This window comes from Triticum urartu, unplaced genomic scaffold, assembly GCF_003073215.2.
Source record: "Triticum urartu cultivar G1812 unplaced genomic scaffold, Tu2.1 TuUngrouped_contig_5800, whole genome shotgun sequence".
Taxonomy (NCBI): Eukaryota; Viridiplantae; Streptophyta; class Magnoliopsida; order Poales; family Poaceae; genus Triticum; species Triticum urartu.
In genome coordinates, this window is record NW_024116505.1 from 1 (window position 1) to 18922 (window position 18922).

The window sequence follows — 18922 nt, forward strand, 5'->3', positions numbered from 1 at the left end:
GGGACCGTGCCGTGCACTTTGCAACGTCTTCTCCGGCGAGTCCGTCGACCGCAGCGCCCACCGGTGCCAGTGATGCGAATCAGAGCAGCCCGGTGTCGTTGGCCATCTCAGGGCGTTGTACTTCTAGCACACCACAGGCTCCGCGATGCCATGCCGGCGCTCGCTCTCCGGGTGCACGGGGCGACTCCTTCGCCGGCATGACCGGCGGCTCGACGTCAGCCTTCGGCTGCTGGATGACTCCTCGAGCTCCTCCACTGACTGGAGGTCGTCAACGCCGCCGCGGTCAAGATGCCACGACGCCGTCTACAACCTGCTCGACGAAATGCCGCCGTCTCCATGAAGCTTAACACTGCTCGTGGGGGGTGCAACGAGTGGAAAATATTATCCTCCCAGGCCAAATTTGTCGCCGGCAGCTCCCCAAGAGACGAAAAAAATGCCTCCTGGGAGGGCCAACGGGCTGGAGATGCTCTGAGTATGCATACCAGCAGGCCCCAACGAGATCCACTTCCAACTGAGAACTGTCAAGGATCGTTCTCAAGGCCACGAATCTGATGGGTTTTCCTATGTTGTTGGGCATGTGTGTCCTCATCGTGGGGCTAGTTTATGTCTACTGATTTGTCGGGTATCTTCTGAAAAACTTCTGGATCATGGTCCAATTACGAGGTTGCAAGAGGACCACCGGTCCAACACCAGAACGCAACGCCATCCCCTCGCTTCGTGTGAGTCTATCCCAACCACCGAGGTAATATACATACGCCATATTATACGTGCACCGTGCTTTTCTCCTGACATACGCCAATTTCCATGGCTCACGGGCGCGGCATTCATTGTGCTGCCCAACTACCGATTCAGTCCATCTAACAGACCAGATAATATGACCATATGCAGGTACTCCCTCTTTTTCGGTTTATAGGGTTTATCTCAAAATTTTAGTTTTTTTTATTTTATAAGGCTCAATTTGGTTGATTCCCATCACATGTTCAGATTCCAAGGTGCATTAAATCATTGCATGCAAGTATTAAGAGAAAATCGACCAATGCATGTAATCTATGCATGCATGCATTGCAATTAATGCATTGGTAAACATACTTTTTTGAGGAAAACAAGAGCATTAATTGGGTGCTTTTACAAACTACAAAAAGTATTCCACCACTCACCATCTATCTTGGTTGGTGAGATTTTTAAATTGAGCCTTATAAACCGGAAAGAAGGGAGTATGACCCATATCGCCGCTTCCGTCAGGGGGGTGTTAAAACTATTGTGTTCTTAATCTTCCCTCAACCTCACGGCTCCTTCGACTGTACAGGGAGATATAATCATGGATCCAAAGTCTATTCCATGAAGACGCTAGATGTATTATGTGCTCTAGAGAAAAGAGTCATGTAACACAATTCAGCAATTCTTGATCATTCTAATCCTACATCGGTTAATAACATTAGTTATGCACAATGTAGGTCTCTGTCCATTCGGCGGCTGAACTTAGGTAAAACCAATGTGTCACCTTCATCGCTAACTAATTCCCGTTCGGGTATCACCTCTCTATCTAATTTCAGACATGACTACATATTGATCATGAGATCGCTGCTGGATTAATCGTCGACATTTGATACCAACCATGGGGCCCAACAGAACAAGTCCATGAAGATAACTACAACTTTGCTCGACATTGTCCACAATCATCTTTATGGAGATGTTGGGCAGCTTGCTAGGAAACTCACCACCTTGGATTCGGTAAATATGACTAACTCTGAATGCCCTAATGATCTTTCTATGCCTTAGATGACCTTTTATATGGGATAGTCTTCGTAGCAAAGAAGGCCAGAACCAAGTAACAAGAAGAAACGATTGGGGCAATCTGCATCGGATAGGGCGGTGGCATATAGAAATAAGTCATCATCCCCGAAGGAGAATTTGGAGTAGTTGGAGAAGGAGGTCCGAGTAGAGAAAGAGCATCAGGAAGCCGTCGTGACCCAAGTATGACTAACTCTGAATGCCCTAATGATCTTTCTATGCCTTAGATGACCTTTTATATGGGATAGTCTTCGTAGCAAAGAAGGCCAGAACCAAGTAACAAGAAGAAACGATTGGGGCAATCTGCATCGGATAGGGCGGTGGCATATAGAAATAAGTCATCATCCCCGAAGGAGAATTTGGAGTAGTTGGAGAAGGAGGTCCGAGTAGAGAAAGAGCATGGGGAAGCCGTCGTGACCCAAGTATCTCAGAATTTGTTTGTGCATGACAAAGCACAGGAAGAGCATATCCCCACCTCTTGGAGGGGGGGTAGGGGGGTCAAGAAGCTTGGCCCTTCACCCAGTAGTTGAAAGCAAAGGTGAAGGTTGTGTGTACCAATGATCGTCACACCCCCACAATATGCAAGACAACTCTGTGAGTCCCTGACTCCTCGAGCTGGCCGCATTCGGGAGACCAGAGCTCTTATTACCTAAGGGGCAAGTTGAACAGCCAAAAAAGGCGACGACCATTCTCATCATCACGCAGATCTGGAGGAAGCTCATGCAACTTCAACTCATGCCAACAAAGTTGCTCCTTGGGGCGACGAATTTAGGTTTGTCTAGCACCGCCAGAAGAACTTTGAGCGGCTCCCTGGGCGAGGGGCACCGGAGTCCACTCCATTGAGCGTTCCGACAGGGCGACGGCTCCCAAAGAGTCCCTACACATATGTCACAACCATAGAGGCCGTTGGCGAGGAAATGAGCACATCATGGAGAAATACCTAGTAGCCACCCTCAAGGGGACCGTCGGAAGGTTGTGGACTCACCTCCTTCTGTCCATCCTCTTGAACTAGCATGTCTCAAGTTGATCTCAAACTTCCAAGGGGTCCGCACCAGAGCTGGTGCCGTGGACGAACTGATGAGCATCCAGCAAGGGAGCGGCGAACCGTTTCAATACTTCACCATGTGTCGCAACACCATCCCAAGCAAGGATCACAGACTACTTGGTTATCCGAGCTTTTAGAGGGGGTTTAGCCTCCAGTGTGTGTGCCACTCACCTAGCCGCACTGCCGCACTGGTGAAGGCCTCCTGAAGTGGGCATGGAAAGTTACGGACGCGGAAGAAGCCGTCGCCCGTCAAGCTCGTCCTAAACAAGCACTCGAGTTCCTCCTTAGTGACCATGTTATTAAGATAGATTAACGAAAGCTAACATCGAGGGGATGTAGCTCAGATGGTAGAGCGCTCGCTTAGCATGCGAGAGGTATGGGGATCGATACCCCACTTCTCCACTTAATTTTTTTCGCACATCTGAAAAATACTGTGAAATCCAAATTCCCCATCAGTGAATGCAGTTACTGGAATGTTGGACGTCCCCAAACGAATGATTTGGACGTCCCCAAACGAATGGTTTTTTTAGATCTGAAAATACTGTCAAACCCAAAATCTCCTCCAGTGAATGCAGTTCCCACAGTACAAGAAATAATCAGACCGGAGCGATCCTATGCTTCAGCAAATATCACCATATATCTGGTAAAGCAACGTCTAGTTCTCAACCAAGTGAATGCAGTTACTGGAATGTTGGACGTCCCCAAACGAATGATTTGGACGTCCCCAAACGAATGGTTTTTTTAGATCTGAAAATACTGTCAAACCCAAAATCTCCTCCAGTGAATGCAGTTCCCACAGTACAAGAAATAATAAGACCGGAGCGATCCTATGCTTCAGCAAATATCACCATATATCTGGTAAAGCAACGTCTAGTTCTCAACCAAGTGAACTATGGCAAAATCAGACCAGAGAAGGGCTCCCCATCAATGAATGCAGTTACTGGAATGTTGGACATCCCCAAACGAATGATTTTTTTTACATCTGAAAAATACTGTGAAATCCAAATTCCCCATCAGTGAATGCAGTTACTGGAATGTTGGACATCCCCAAACGAATGATTTTTTTTACATCTGAAAAATACTGTGAAATCCAAATTCCCCATCAGTGAATGCAGTTACTGGAATGTTGGACATCCCCAAACGAATGATTTTTTTTACATCTGAAAAATACTGTGAAATCCAAATTCTCCATCAGTAAATGCAGTTACTGGAATGTTGGACGTCCCCAAACGAATGGTTTTTTTAGATCTAAAAAATACTGTCAAACCCAAAATCTCCTCTAGTGAATGCAGTTCCCACAGTACAAGAAATAATCAGACCGGAGCGATCCTATGCTTCAGCAAATATCACATATATCTGGTAAAGCAACGTCTAGTTCTCAACCAAGTGAACTATGGCAAAATCAGACCAGAGAAGGGCTCCCCATCAGTGAATGCAGTTACTGGAATGTTGGACGTCCCCAAACGAATGATCTTTTTACATCTGAAAAATACTGTGAAATCCAAATTCTCCATCAGTAAATGCAGTTACTGGAATGTTGGACGTCCCCAAACGAATGGTTTTTTTAGATCTGAAAATACTGTCAAACCCAAAATCTCCTCCAGTGAATGCAGTTCCCACAGTACAAGAAATAATCAGACCAGAGCGATACTATGCTTCAGCAAATATCACCATATATCTGGTAAAGCAACGTCTAGTTCTCAACCAAGTGAACTATGGCAAAATCAGACCAGAGAAGGGCTCCCCTCACAAGCAAGCAAAGTGGAGCGAACTATGGTAACACCACAGGGCACTGCAACATGCCATTTACTGTACCAAGAGATCGAACCGGCGTGAGAAAAAGCTAAACATCACCAGCATCCAACTGAGTTACCCAACCAAATGCTTTCCATTTCTTCAGGAGCTTTGGCTCGGTTTTTGTCTCCAATGCTGAGAGCCTGGAAGAAACACAACAGAACAGAAAAAGAGGCGAGAGCAATCGACACAACCAAAGCCCTAAACGAGCTCAAACGAGAGCTATACATCTCATAGTTGTTTGTGTGTGAAGACATCCAGGTAAGAAATATCAAGTGCAAGGACAACAACACATGAGCTTCTACACAAGACTTTCTCAGCGCTGTCCATTAGCTGCATAAAACAGCGCCACGAGGAGACAATGTTCTTTATGTTAGGTCGACGGAAACCATGTTTGCAACTCAGTGCAAAGCTAATCTGGACCAGTTCTGCAATTTGACAACAAGCATTGGGGAAGAGTTCATGTTATTTTTAGGGGAACATGTTCCTCCTCGGCATCAGGGCCTGCAGATTGAAAAGGCAAATGTTATGTCCCGCCATGGTGCATCAATAAATTTACAGTTGTCAAAAAATAAATAAAAATACAGTATGTAGAACTGCTCGACAAAAACTAAACAGCGCACTGTTTGTGCTCCTGGTTCTTTTGTTGTGAGCAATGTGCATTGATGTGTGCTGTCATGCCTTGAGGTTGTCAGCCAAATATGATCCAACTGTTCAAGAAGGAAGGCAAATGCTCATGGGTACGGTACCACCAAGTGAAGAGCACACATGGCCTTACATGCAAATTATGGCATGCCTTGGGATCAGCTCAATTTCAACACAGAGAGTCCAACAATATCCACAACTGATGCCAAGAATCAATATGTAAATCCTGTGATCCTACCCATTTGTTTTGTCCATCATCAGACTAAACAAAGACATGCAAACTTGGACACAATATAATGGGATACCTGACGAACACCGAATCGGCCCGAAAATATAGGATCAAAAAGCCATTTTGCATATTAGTACATAACCTACGCATTGCATACAGTGAAGCACCTCTTCTAGCATTTCGAGCTACTACTGTTTTATGATGGAAAATGAAACCTCGGAGGACTATGATGTCCAACCAGCATGAAATTCCAGCCAAATAATAACATGGACAAAGAAAACTCTACACAGTTCCAGTTCCAGTTCCAGTACACATCCGCCTGCCCTGAACTCCTAAAATGAACACATCACCTCCAATACTCAAACCCCTTTTGATGCCTACTACACAGCACCTCCAAATGTGGAGTGCAATGCCACAATCTCTGTAAATACACTATCCAGTACACAGATAAATGCAGGTTTAACATGCTTCAGAATCAATGTGAACAAAGGATTGGCTGATTAACGATCTACCCCTACAAGCTAAAACATGCCTTCAGGTTCAGACTAGCATCAGCCCCCACAAATGTAGTGATAAATCTGAAGGTTCTTTTTTTTTCTGAGAAAAATGACAAATCTGTAGTAGCTACGGCAGGGAGAATCGGTATATCACTGCGGCAGTATCGCGGGAAAGCAGCGAGGAGCATACCTGACGGCTTGGGCGCCGGGACGGCGAGGTCCTCCTCGCCGTAGATGTGGCGGAGGCGGGCGGCGGTGATGGGCGGGGAGGGCATGGCGGCGAGCTTGACCAGCTCCTCCCTCCAGGCCCACATGGTGGAGGACATGGCGGAGTTGGCGGCGCGGAGGGAGGACTTGCGGGCCTCCAGCTCGTCGATCTCGCCCTGCTGCTCCGACGACCGGGACGCCAGCGCCCGGAAGCCACCGCTCGACCCCTCGTTCGCTGGCTCTCGTCCGCGCCCCCCAGTAGCAGACTCCGCCGCAGCACGAATGGCACGATTGGTTGGACCGGCCGCCGCGACCCTAAGCCCGGCCCTTTTTTCCTTGCTGGGCCGTAGACTGGTAGTCGGTGTGCGTTGCGTTAAATTCGTACCTAAAAAAAACACTTTGTCTAAAAAATGCCCTAAAAAAACTGTCTCAAAAAAATATCGTTGCCTAAGAAAACATTTCCTTCTTTTTCTTTGGAAAAGAGCAACCGTATCTCTTATAAAAGTTCATCAGACAAGCATCCCAAACATAATAAAAAAAATACATCAAGATATTTATGGACCACAAAACGACCAATACTACCGGTAGGGCGAGCTGCCAATTGGCCGTTGTCGCAGCTCACCTATCGGAGCCAGACCGACCTTGTCGATAATATTCGGGAAGTCTTCATGCGCATGCCCTTTAGGATCAGTGCCCTGGAGCCACAATCAACATCGTTAAACCCTTGAATCGACCTAAAGTGTGTGATACCATAACTCGTTGTCACCCACGCATGACGAGGAACCCTAACCTCGCGCCCCAAAGAAACGAGAGGAATGTATGCCGAAGCTCTGTCGATTTCGGCCAGATGGACGAACTAAATGAGAATCGAAGCCGGTCAGACCAACTCAACGAAGGAGTGTGGCGTCCACCCGAACGTCGCCCTGCAAGAACTAAAAACCCTAACCTAAACTACTAGCCAAAGCAGAGGCACCAGGGTTCTTCACCCCACCATCGGCCACTGGAACGATGGGCAGAAGGAGGCACATCCACGGGCTCGCTGGTGGTGCTTGGAGGGGAATTATAAACTCTAGCCATCAGTAGGGAAAAGGGTTGGTAATTGATCAGAAACACACACAAAAAAACATATCAACCATTGAAGCGGTAGACAGAAGGGAGACGAATCCACGGATTCGCTGGTGGTGCTTGAAGGGGAGTTGTAAACACTAGACATAGATGGAGAAAAGGGCCAGTAATGGACCAGAGACATGAAAAAGAAAACATATCTCTTTTAATTATTTTTTGGGGGTAAAGAACACATGTCCATGTCAAAAAATATCATTTATTAAGAAAAATGTCTATGTCTTACATTGGCATGTAAATTGTCATGGAAAATTATATTTTAGTATGTCACATGTGTTAAAAGCTAAATTTGGTCCTACTGACTTTGGCGCCCTCAGCACAAGCACACAAGGACTGGACTGAAAAAGTTTGCACCATCTCGTTCTGCGACACATACCAGGGACCAGAACATAACAAAATCAGAATGCCTACTGAGCAGCAACAGGGGCCAAGGACCAAAATTTAATATTCAAGAATTGGCAGGGGCCGCGCGAACGTGTACCCCCTCTACCACACCAAATCAGAATGCCTGTTGAACGTGTACCGCATGAAACTCACATCTCCATAATGCACTAACAGCTTCAACTCTACCCTAAATTGTTACCACACCCCCCGTCGCCCTGCGAGAACTAAAAACCCTAACCTAAACTACTAGCCAAAGCAGAGGCACCAGGGTTCTTCACCCCACCATCGGCCACTGGAACGATGGGCAGAAGGAGGCACATCCACGGGCTCGCTGGTGGTGCTTGGAGGGGAATTATAAACTCTAGCCATCGGTAGGGAAAAGGGTTGGTAATTGATCAGAAACACACAAAAAAAACATATCAACCATTGAAGCGGTAGACAGAAGGGAGACGAATCCACGGATTCGCTGGTGGTGCTTGAAGGGGAGTTGTAAACACTAGACATAGATGGAGAAAAGGGCCAGTAATGGACCAGAGACATGAAAAAGAAAACATATCTCTTTTAATTATTTTTTGGGGGTAAAGAACACATGTCCATGTCAAAAAATATCATTTATTAAGAAAAATGTCTATGTCTTACATTGGCATGTAAATTGTCATGGAAAATTATATTTTAGTATGTCACATGTGTTAAAAGCTAAATTTGGTCCTACTGACTTTGGCGCCCTCAGCACAAGCACACAAGGACTGGACTGAAAAAGTTTGCACCATCTCGTTCTGCGACACATACCAGGGACCAGAACATAACAAAATCAGAATGCCTACTGAGCAGCAACAGGGGCCAAGGACCAAAATTTAATATTCAAGAATTGGCAGGGGCCGCGCGAACGTGTACCCCCTCTACCACACCAAATCAGAATGCCTGTTGAACGTGTACCGCATGAAACTCACATCTCCATAATGCACTAACAGCTTCAACTCTACCCTAAATTGTTACCACACCCCCCGTCGCCCTGCGAGAACTAAAAACCCTAACCTAAACTACTAGCCAAAGCAGAGGCACCAGGGTTCTTCACCCCACCATCGGCCACTGGAACGATGGGCAGAAGGAGGCACATCCACGGGCTCGCTGGTGGTGCTTGGAGGGGAATTATAAACTCTAGCCATCGGTAGGGAAAAGGGTTGGTAATTGATCAGAAACACACAAAAAAAACATATCAACCATTGAAGCGGTAGACAGAAGGGAGACGAATCCACGGATTCGCTGGTGGTGCTTGAAGGGGAGTTGTAAACACTAGACATAGATGGAGAAAAGGGCCAGTAATGGACCAGAGACATGAAAAAGAAAACATATCTCTTTTAATTATTTTTTGGGGGTAAAGAACACATGTCCATGTCAAAAAATATCATTTATTAAGAAAAATGTCTATGTCTTACATTGGCATGTAAATTGTCATGGAAAATTATATTTTAGTATGTCACATGTGTTAAAAGCTAAATTTGGTCCTACTGACTTTGGCGCCCTCAGCACAAGCACACAAGGACTGGACTGAAAAAGTTTGCACCATCTCGTTCTGCGACACATACCAGGGACCAGAACATAACAAAATCAGAATGCCTACTGAGCAGCAACAGGGGCCAAGGACCAAAATTTAATATTCAAGAATTGGCAGGGGCCGCGCGAACGTGTACCCCCTCTACCACACCAAATCAGAATGCCTGTTGAACGTGTACCGCATGAAACTCACATCTCCATAATGCACTAACAGCTTCAACTCTACCCTAAATTGTTACCACACCCCCCGTCGCCCTGCGAGAACTAAAAACCCTAACCTAAACTACTAGCCAAAGCAGAGGCACCAGGGTTCTTCACCCCACCATCGGCCACTGGAACGATGGGCAGAAGGAGGCACATCCACGGGCTCGCTGGTGGTGCTTGGAGGGGAATTATAAACTCTAGCCATCGGTAGGGAAAAGGGTTGGTAATTGATCAGAAACACACAAAAAAAACATATCAACCATTGAAGCGGTAGACAGAAGGGAGACGAATCCACGGATTCGCTGGTGGTGCTTGAAGGGGAGTTGTAAACACTAGACATAGATGGAGAAAAGGGCCAGTAATGGACCAGAGACATGAAAAAGAAAACATATCTCTTTTAATTATTTTTTGGGGGTAAAGAACACATGTCCATGTCAAAAAATATCATTTATTAAGAAAAATGTCTATGTCTTACATTGGCATGTAAATTGTCATGGAAAATTATATTTTAGTATGTCACATGTGTTAAAAGCTAAATTTGGTCCTACTGACTTTGGCGCCCTCAGCACAAGCACACAAGGACTGGACTGAAAAAGTTTGCACCATCTCGTTCTGCGACACATACCAGGGACCAGAACATAACAAAATCAGAATGCCTACTGAGCAGCAACAGGGGCCAAGGACCAAAATTTAATATTCAAGAATTGGCAGGGGCCGCGCGAACGTGTACCCCCTCTACCACACCAAATCAGAATGCCTGTTGAACGTGTACCGCATGAAACTCACATCTCCATAATGCACTAACAGCTTCAACTCTACCCTAAATTGTTACCACACCCCCCGTCGCCCTGCGAGAACTAAAAACCCTAACCTAAACTACTAGCCAAAGCAGAGGCACCAGGGTTCTTCACCCCACCATCGGCCACTGGAACGATGGGCAGAAGGAGGCACATCCACGGGCTCGCTGGTGGTGCTTGGAGGGGAATTATAAACTCTAGCCATCGGTAGGGAAAAGGGTTGGTAATTGATCAGAAACACACAAAAAAAACATATCAACCATTGAAGCGGTAGACAGAAGGGAGACGAATCCACGGATTCGCTGGTGGTGCTTGAAGGGGAGTTGTAAACACTAGACATAGATGGAGAAAAGGGCCAGTAATGGACCAGAGACATGAAAAAGAAAACATATCTCTTTTAATTATTTTTTGGGGGTAAAGAACACATGTCCATGTCAAAAAATATCATTTATTAAGAAAAATGTCTATGTCTTACATTGGCATGTAAATTGTCATGGAAAATTATATTTTAGTATGTCACATGTGTTAAAAGCTAAATTTGGTCCTACTGACTTTGGCGCCCTCAGCACAAGCACACAAGGACTGGACTGAAAAAGTTTGCACCATCTCGTTCTGCGACACATACCAGGGACCAGAACATAACAAAATCAGAATGCCTACTGAGCAGCAACAGGGGCCAAGGACCAAAATTTAATATTCAAGAATTGGCAGGGGCCGCGCGAACGTGTACCCCCTCTACCACACCAAATCAGAATGCCTGTTGAACGTGTACCGCATGAAACTCACATCTCCATAATGCACTAACAGCTTCAACTCTACCCTAAATTGTTACCACACCCCCCGTCGCCCTGCGAGAACTAAAAACCCTAACCTAAACTACTAGCCAAAGCAGAGGCACCAGGGTTCTTCACCCCACCATCGGCCACTGGAACGATGGGCAGAAGGAGGCACATCCACGGGCTCGCTGGTGGTGCTTGGAGGGGAATTATAAACTCTAGCCATCGGTAGGGAAAAGGGTTGGTAATTGATCAGAAACACACAAAAAAAACATATCAACCATTGAAGCGGTAGACAGAAGGGAGACGAATCCACGGATTCGCTGGTGGTGCTTGAAGGGGAGTTGTAAACACTAGACATAGATGGAGAAAAGGGCCAGTAATGGACCAGAGACATGAAAAAGAAAACATATCTCTTTTAATTATTTTTTGGGGGTAAAGAACACATGTCCATGTCAAAAAATATCATTTATTAAGAAAAATGTCTATGTCTTACATTGGCATGTAAATTGTCATGGAAAATTATATTTTAGTATGTCACATGTGTTAAAAGCTAAATTTGGTCCTACTGACTTTGGCGCCCTCAGCACAAGCACACAAGGACTGGACTGAAAAAGTTTGCACCATCTCGTTCTGCGACACATACCAGGGACCAGAACATAACAAAATCAGAATGCCTACTGAGCAGCAACAGGGGCCAAGGACCAAAATTTAATATTCAAGAATTGGCAGGGGCCGCGCGAACGTGTACCCCCTCTACCACACCAAATCAGAATGCCTGTTGAACGTGTACCGCATGAAACTCACATCTCCATAATGCACTAACAGCTTCAACTCTACCCTAAATTGTTACCACACCCCCCGTCGCCCTGCGAGAACTAAAAACCCTAACCTAAACTACTAGCCAAAGCAGAGGCACCAGGGTTCTTCACCCCACCATCGGCCACTGGAACGATGGGCAGAAGGAGGCACATCCACGGGCTCGCTGGTGGTGCTTGGAGGGGAATTATAAACTCTAGCCATCGGTAGGGAAAAGGGTTGGTAATTGATCAGAAACACACAAAAAAAACATATCAACCATTGAAGCGGTAGACAGAAGGGAGACGAATCCACGGATTCGCTGGTGGTGCTTGAAGGGGAGTTGTAAACACTAGACATAGATGGAGAAAAGGGCCAGTAATGGACCAGAGACATGAAAAAGAAAACATATCTCTTTTAATTATTTTTTGGGGGTAAAGAACACATGTCCATGTCAAAAAATATCATTTATTAAGAAAAATGTCTATGTCTTACATTGGCATGTAAATTGTCATGGAAAATTATATTTTAGTATGTCACATGTGTTAAAAGCTAAATTTGGTCCTACTGACTTTGGCGCCCTCAGCACAAGCACACAAGGACTGGACTGAAAAAGTTTGCACCATCTCGTTCTGCGACACATACCAGGGACCAGAACATAACAAAATCAGAATGCCTACTGAGCAGCAACAGGGGCCAAGGACCAAAATTTAATATTCAAGAATTGGCAGGGGCCGCGCGAACGTGTACCCCCTCTACCACACCAAATCAGAATGCCTGTTGAACGTGTACCGCATGAAACTCACATCTCCATAATGCACTAACAGCTTCAACTCTACCCTAAATTGTTACCACACCCCCCGTCGCCCTGCGAGAACTAAAAACCCTAACCTAAACTACTAGCCAAAGCAGAGGCACCAGGGTTCTTCACCCCACCATCGGCCACTGGAACGATGGGCAGAAGGAGGCACATCCACGGGCTCGCTGGTGGTGCTTGGAGGGGAATTATAAACTCTAGCCATCGGTAGGGAAAAGGGTTGGTAATTGATCAGAAACACACAAAAAAAAACATATCAACCATTGAAGCGGTAGACAGAAGGGAGACGAATCCACGGATTCGCTGGTGGTGCTTGAAGGGGAGTTGTAAACACTAGACATAGATGGAGAAAAGGGCCAGTAATGGACCAGAGACATGAAAAAGAAAACATATCTCTTTTAATTATTTTTTGGGGGAAAAGAACACATGTCCATGTCAAAAAATATCATTTATTAAGAAAAATGTCTATGTCTTACATTGGCATGTAAATTGTCATGGAAAATTATATTTTAGTATGTCACATGTGTTAAAAGCTAAATTTGGTCCTACTGACTTTGGCGCCCTCAGCACAAGCACACAAGGACTGGACTGAAAAAGTTTGCACCATCTCGTTCTGCGACACATACCAGGGACCAGAACATAACAAAATCAGAATGCCTACTGAGCAGCAACAGGGGCCAAGGACCAAAATTTAATATTCAAGAATTGGCAGGGGCCGCGCGAACGTGTACCCCCTCTACCACACCAAATCAGAATGCCTGTTGAACGTGTACCGCATGAAACTCACATCTCCATAATGCACTAACAGCTTCAACTCTACCCTAAATTGTTACCACCCCCCCAATGGGCCCTTTGTGGTTAGAAAGAAAAACTTGGTTGGCATGTAGAGCGGTTGAGCCCGTGGGCTCAGTACAAGGAATGAAGCAATTTGTTCAAATTAGTTTGGCCGGTAAACAAACTGGTATGTTTTCAAATTAATTTGGCCGGTAAACAAACTGGTATGTACAGGAAAAAAAACTTTTATGAGGAATAGGGTAGTTGTCCATACACGGAGCCAGTGGTGAGCAATGGCGGTAGCCATCGTGTGGAGCGATTCGATAGCCCGTGATGACACGGGGAAGGCGTTCATTCCCGAAGCAATACCGTCTAGAGGGCCGAGTCGACGAAAGCAGCAAAGTCAGACAGCGGTAGCTGAGTACAACATGGAGACACGTAGGGCAATGGCGCAAAGCATGGGTGGTGCCGGTTGCGAGTGGAGAAAGACACTAGTCGCCATGGCCATGCGCGAGAGGAGGCGGACACTGGTCGCCAAGCCAATGCTTTTGGACTAGCTTTAGCATACTGAGCCTACCACGCATTATAAAATCTCGATTTCTTGTGTTATCACGTTCAGTATATCTATATTTTCCTATGAACTTTGATCATCAAGACATGTATGTGCAACCGATAGACCAAGGACTGGAATGAACAATGAAATGTCCTACAATGATAGAACCAAGGCTTAATTTCAGACAAATAATGATAGAACCAACGCTTAATTTCAGACAAATGGGCTTTGCTCGTTGCACCAGGAACCACAACAGAATAAAACCAGAATGGTTGCGCTATGCAAAGGCAAGGACCATAATTTAATTTCAATGAATTGGCTGGGACCAGCACAGAGTAACACAACAGTGCTTGCGCTACGCAGCAGAGGCCAAGGACCAAAATTTAATTTTCAAGAATTGGCAGGGGCCGCGCGAACGCGTACCCCCTCTACCACAAATTACGACGTTCACTCTCCCACTTGGGGAGATGATAAGTCAACGCGCCCACCAAGTGCAATGTGGGCCATTGGCTTAGGCCACGGGCCTTGTTGATCGCCCGTCGACCCCGTCCAGGTAAGTATGGAACCACGGCGCACCTCCCTCTGCCTTTATAGCCAGCTCTCCCACCCGACGCCCCTCCGCTGGGCGAGGTGGGACTAAAACCAGCGGAGCGCGGCAGCCGCGTGCGAGCGGAACGGCAGGCACGGGAAGCGCGGTGGCTGGTTTCGGTGGGCCGGCGTTCGCTCCGTCTGGGCCTCATGAAGCACGACTTGGGCCTGCAGATCCGGCGGCCGGCCTGGTGCTGGGTGTTCGTTCCCCCGTCGAATAAAAAAAAAGAAACCTTTGTGCTCGTATGGCTCGCGTGCTCTCTCTCTCGTACTGCTGCTCAAAGTGTAGAGCTGATGGAAGTGCCCATGTTGACACGACACGATCGATGGCCGAGATCACGCAGGGGAGGTCGTGGCCTAAAAGAACGTGGTTATGCAGGTGAATCGTACTGATCTAATGACGAGAGGCAAACTGCGCAGCTTGCGAAATAGCCAAGTTAGTTTACGTCTGCGGTGAAATTGAACATTGGTGTGGCAAGTACACCAGGAATGTCGTGGCAAGAGGTCATGCTTTTCTTTTTACCTAAGATAAGAATACGTGATGCTTCGCAGTGAAGAGGCGATTCACTCTTTTTTTTCCTCGTAATTTTCTTTTTCGTAAATGTCAATAAGAGTGATATTCGACACTGCTGTTTAGATTTGCAAGGGAAATGAAGCGATATGAACTGTGTATGCCCTTAGGAGTATGAATCTAGCAGACCACTAAAAGGGGGAACGTAAATTCAGCACCATCAAATACACCTTAGGAAATGAATTATGAACCGAAACGATCAAAGTGCTTCCCTCGGACAGAGCTATCTCAAATGCATCGATGAACATTCCGCATACTGTAGAACATTATCACAATGGACACGAGATCATGGCACAAAAAATAATACTAGAAGGCTCCATTACGAGTTCAAATATAATTACACAATCTTAGGGTGTCCTTCGACTGCATATAGCTAGAGACCATAATAAGAATACGCTAACATGACCGTCCCAAACCATCCATCCACACCAGCACAATCACCTCGCCACCAGATACAAAACCATGCCTACGGTAATATCCACACCAAACGTCTCACCCGTGCACAACACAACCAACATAAAAGCTCCTTCCCCCTGGGCAGTTCAATGGGAAAATAATGCAACTGCATCCACCAAATTCTACTGCTGTTTGCACTCAGTCGGTTGCTCGGCGTTCCCTTGTGCGCCACCCTTTGAAGGTCCCTGGCGGACGATTTACCATGCATTGTAAGATGATATCATTGCTAAACTGGAACCAGGCAAGTGTTTGAGATTAGTGGAGAGTTTGTACCTTCGGTTTGCCCGCCACCTGCTCAGCCAAATACAAAAGAAATGAGTTAGCAAGGCCAGTTGAACACAGCAATGTTGCAGAGAGCAGAAATAGGCACTTCTATGGCTGCAAGATAAGATTACCTTCTTTGTTGGCTTGTTTAGCTCTTCCTCGTCTTCATCCTCATCCTCATCATCGTCCTCATCCTCATCATCTTCTTCATCATCATCATCATCCTCATCGTCGTCATCCTCGTCACCATCTTCCATATCATCAAAATCCTCAGCTTGCACAGCCTCGCCCGTAAACCAAGAAACAGCATGAGGGATGATCTTGTCCCTTATGGTAGACCTACAAGTCAAATTCCAACAGCAGCACGGAATCAGCAAGAGGGGCGCTATGCTAAGACCATAATGTACAGCTCAATGTGCAGAAATGGAATTATCTGCAGGACAATGATCTCTGGTTCCCATTTAAAAAACGCAGCAGATGATGAACAGCACTTACCCAATGTCATAATCATGCTCCATTTGACCCTGAAGCTCATCAGCCTATATCACAGATTGAAAGAAAAAGTTTAGTATGAATTGTGAACAAAGCATAGTGTGCTCTCAGTGAATCAAACAATAAATCTTGAACATACGGCTTCTTCATCAATGTCCTCATCATCCTCAGGTACTTGTGGGGGGCTGAAAAAGTTGAAGAAGCTCTCACACTCTTCAGTTTTAGTAATAGGCTTGGTGTTCTTTGAACCTTTCTTGGGTTTCTTCTTTAGAATCTTCTGTGTCACATTTTTCCCAGGATACCACTCAATTTCAGTCCTGCAGTACACATGATGTGTGAGGCTAATAATGGATGCACACACAGTTATCATTTATAATGGAACATGAGAACCCTATACATGAAAACAACAACTAGTAGGTAAAGAAAACCAACCCGATTGCTTTCTCCAAAATTGGGTCATCCTCATCAACCATATGATAGGATTTTGTTAGGACAGAGTTCTTGAAGAAAGGGTTTGTATCAAAGAAAAACTCAAGCTTGAAACCCTTGGGGTCATCAATTCTAGACCACTTGATATCCTTTAGATATTTCAAAACAGGCTCATCACGCTCTTGGATCTAGAATTAAGCAAGTATACAGTCAGAAACGCATTAAGGGAGCTGAAAGAACACCTAAAAATACAGCACGCTATGAATTACCTCCTCAGTCAACACGTCATTTGTTTTCAAAGCAGTGAGCCAAAAATCTGGGACACCTTTAGCTGAAAAAGAGGTTAACAGCACATCAGAATGGTGGTCTCTAAGAGGAAGTGCAAACTTTGATTTCATACCATCTGAATCTCCCCCCTCGGCAGCATTTTCAGTGGTAGGTTCTTTAGCAACACCATCAACCTCCACAACTCCATTTACAATGTCATACCTCTGAAACAACGCAAAACAATGGAACAATTTGCACATAAGGAAATGGACAGAAGTTATATCTTTTCATATATTCGCCTGAAACGTTATAAACATGGAGTAAGCGTACCTTAGCATACAATGGTTCATACAGCTTCTGGTACTTGGCTTCAAGGGCAGCCCGTTCCTCGAAAAACTTCGTCTCAATCTCATCATGTTGGCTCTGAAGTATTACACGGATAAATGTTAGTTCTCTGGGCAACCAAATATCATACAATGAAATGGAAATTTACTCAAGACATTGATCTACTCTGATCCAACAAATATGCATAGAAATGGAACTTTTCAAAGATTCACCATGGATAACTGATATGATACAGGATAAACTGGAAGCAATAAGGTTGACTGCACACACGAAAACACTAGGAAATGGGAACAATACAAATGATGCAGCTTGCCTAAAGTTGGTCCAACCAATGTCGTTTTACATGCTAGCAGCAAAAAATGCTAACATAGTTTGAATCATTTGATCCTGCATCTTAACCTAGCAAATATTTATAGTTTCAAACCTGCGAACATAGAACAAACTACTAGAAGGCCTCATGTAAAATACAAAAGCTTGGGTCGCTTTACCATGAGGGAAAACATTGCATTAGGTTCTTCAGCTCAGGACTGAGATTTGAATGGCAAATTCAGAATGTTGTTTGGGTCAAACAAAAAGTTCCATGAAGCTAATTCTAGGCTGTAGGCAACACGATATTCTTAAAGTAGATACTCATGGCAGCGGAATAGGACATAATGTCTCTATTCAGTATTGAACTCCACAAGTACTTTTTCAGTTCATAATTCGCATCCTGGCTATATTCTGAGTTTGCCGCCCTGATGACTTAGCATTCACATTCCTTGCCTCACTCATAAACAAATAAGTAGGTAGGCCTAATGTACAAAGCGGCGTATTTCTTCTGCCAAAGAATAACATCCATCTTTGTAAGCAAATGGCAAGGAACCGAATAGTTTCGTTTCCATATCAGAACTTAACTAGCCTGATCAACACAACCAATCAACAAGAAACCGTGATCCACTAAAAGGGAGTACAGAAACTATAACTATTGGACTAAAAACGAACTAGCTAGCTTAACAGAACAAATGAATCTAGTCCTTACAAATCACTTGTACCTAATACAAATAAAATCACTATATTCATTTTAGATCAGCACTTCCATATGAGGTACTCTCGCACAGGAGCATCAGTACACCAATCACAACAGGAATGGTAAAATTTAAGGCAGGGGAAAGAATTCCATCTCAACCTGAATGCCCCTCAGAAACTCAACACGCCTCCTGACATTGGGCGAGAGCGACTCGAGCACGTCCGCATGCTGCCCCGCCAAGCTCTGCAGCTTGTCCTGCAGTCAAATCAGATCGGAGAAATGAGCAACCGCGGTAGCTGGAACCAAAGCACGCCACCAACCATCGCATCCCAAGCACAAAACGGCCAAGCGCGCCGGAATCGGACGGGAAATGGGCGCCTCCGGGCCGAACAACGAGTAACCGTACCTTCAGGGCATTGACGAGGCCGACGCGGTCCTCGGCGCTGAGGGCTGCAGGGAAAGCACGGATCGATTAGGGGCGCGGAACGGCGAGGGGGAAGGGGAAGGGGAAGGGGGA

The 18922-nt window shown here is 45.5% G+C and overlaps 1 protein-coding gene and 2 non-coding genes across 3 annotated transcripts; 1 reads left to right on the plus strand and 2 right to left on the minus strand.

Annotated features, from left to right (window-relative positions):
- Window positions 1–3165: 3165 nt before the first annotated feature.
- Window positions 3166–3238, plus strand: TRNAA-AGC. Its single transcript has one exon. It is a non-coding gene; the product is annotated as a tRNA-Ala (tRNA).
- An 11149-nt stretch (window positions 3239–14387) lies between these two features.
- On the minus strand, window positions 14388–14548 carry LOC125529728. Its single transcript, XR_007292726.1, has one exon. It is a non-coding gene; the product is annotated as a U1 spliceosomal RNA (small nuclear RNA).
- An 887-nt stretch (window positions 14549–15435) lies between these two features.
- On the minus strand, window positions 15436–18855 carry LOC125529727 (nucleosome assembly protein 1;1; the record flags this gene model as incomplete). Its single annotated transcript, XM_048694151.1, is given in 11 exon segments — window positions 15436–15787; window positions 15876–15893; window positions 15998–16205; window positions 16362–16405; window positions 16498–16675; window positions 16791–16975; window positions 17057–17118; window positions 17188–17278; window positions 17385–17477; window positions 18565–18660; window positions 18812–18855. Coding segments are annotated over 11 exon segments (1082 nt in total), but the record flags the coding sequence as incomplete, so codon positions are not given.
- Window positions 18856–18922: the final 67 nt, after the last annotated feature.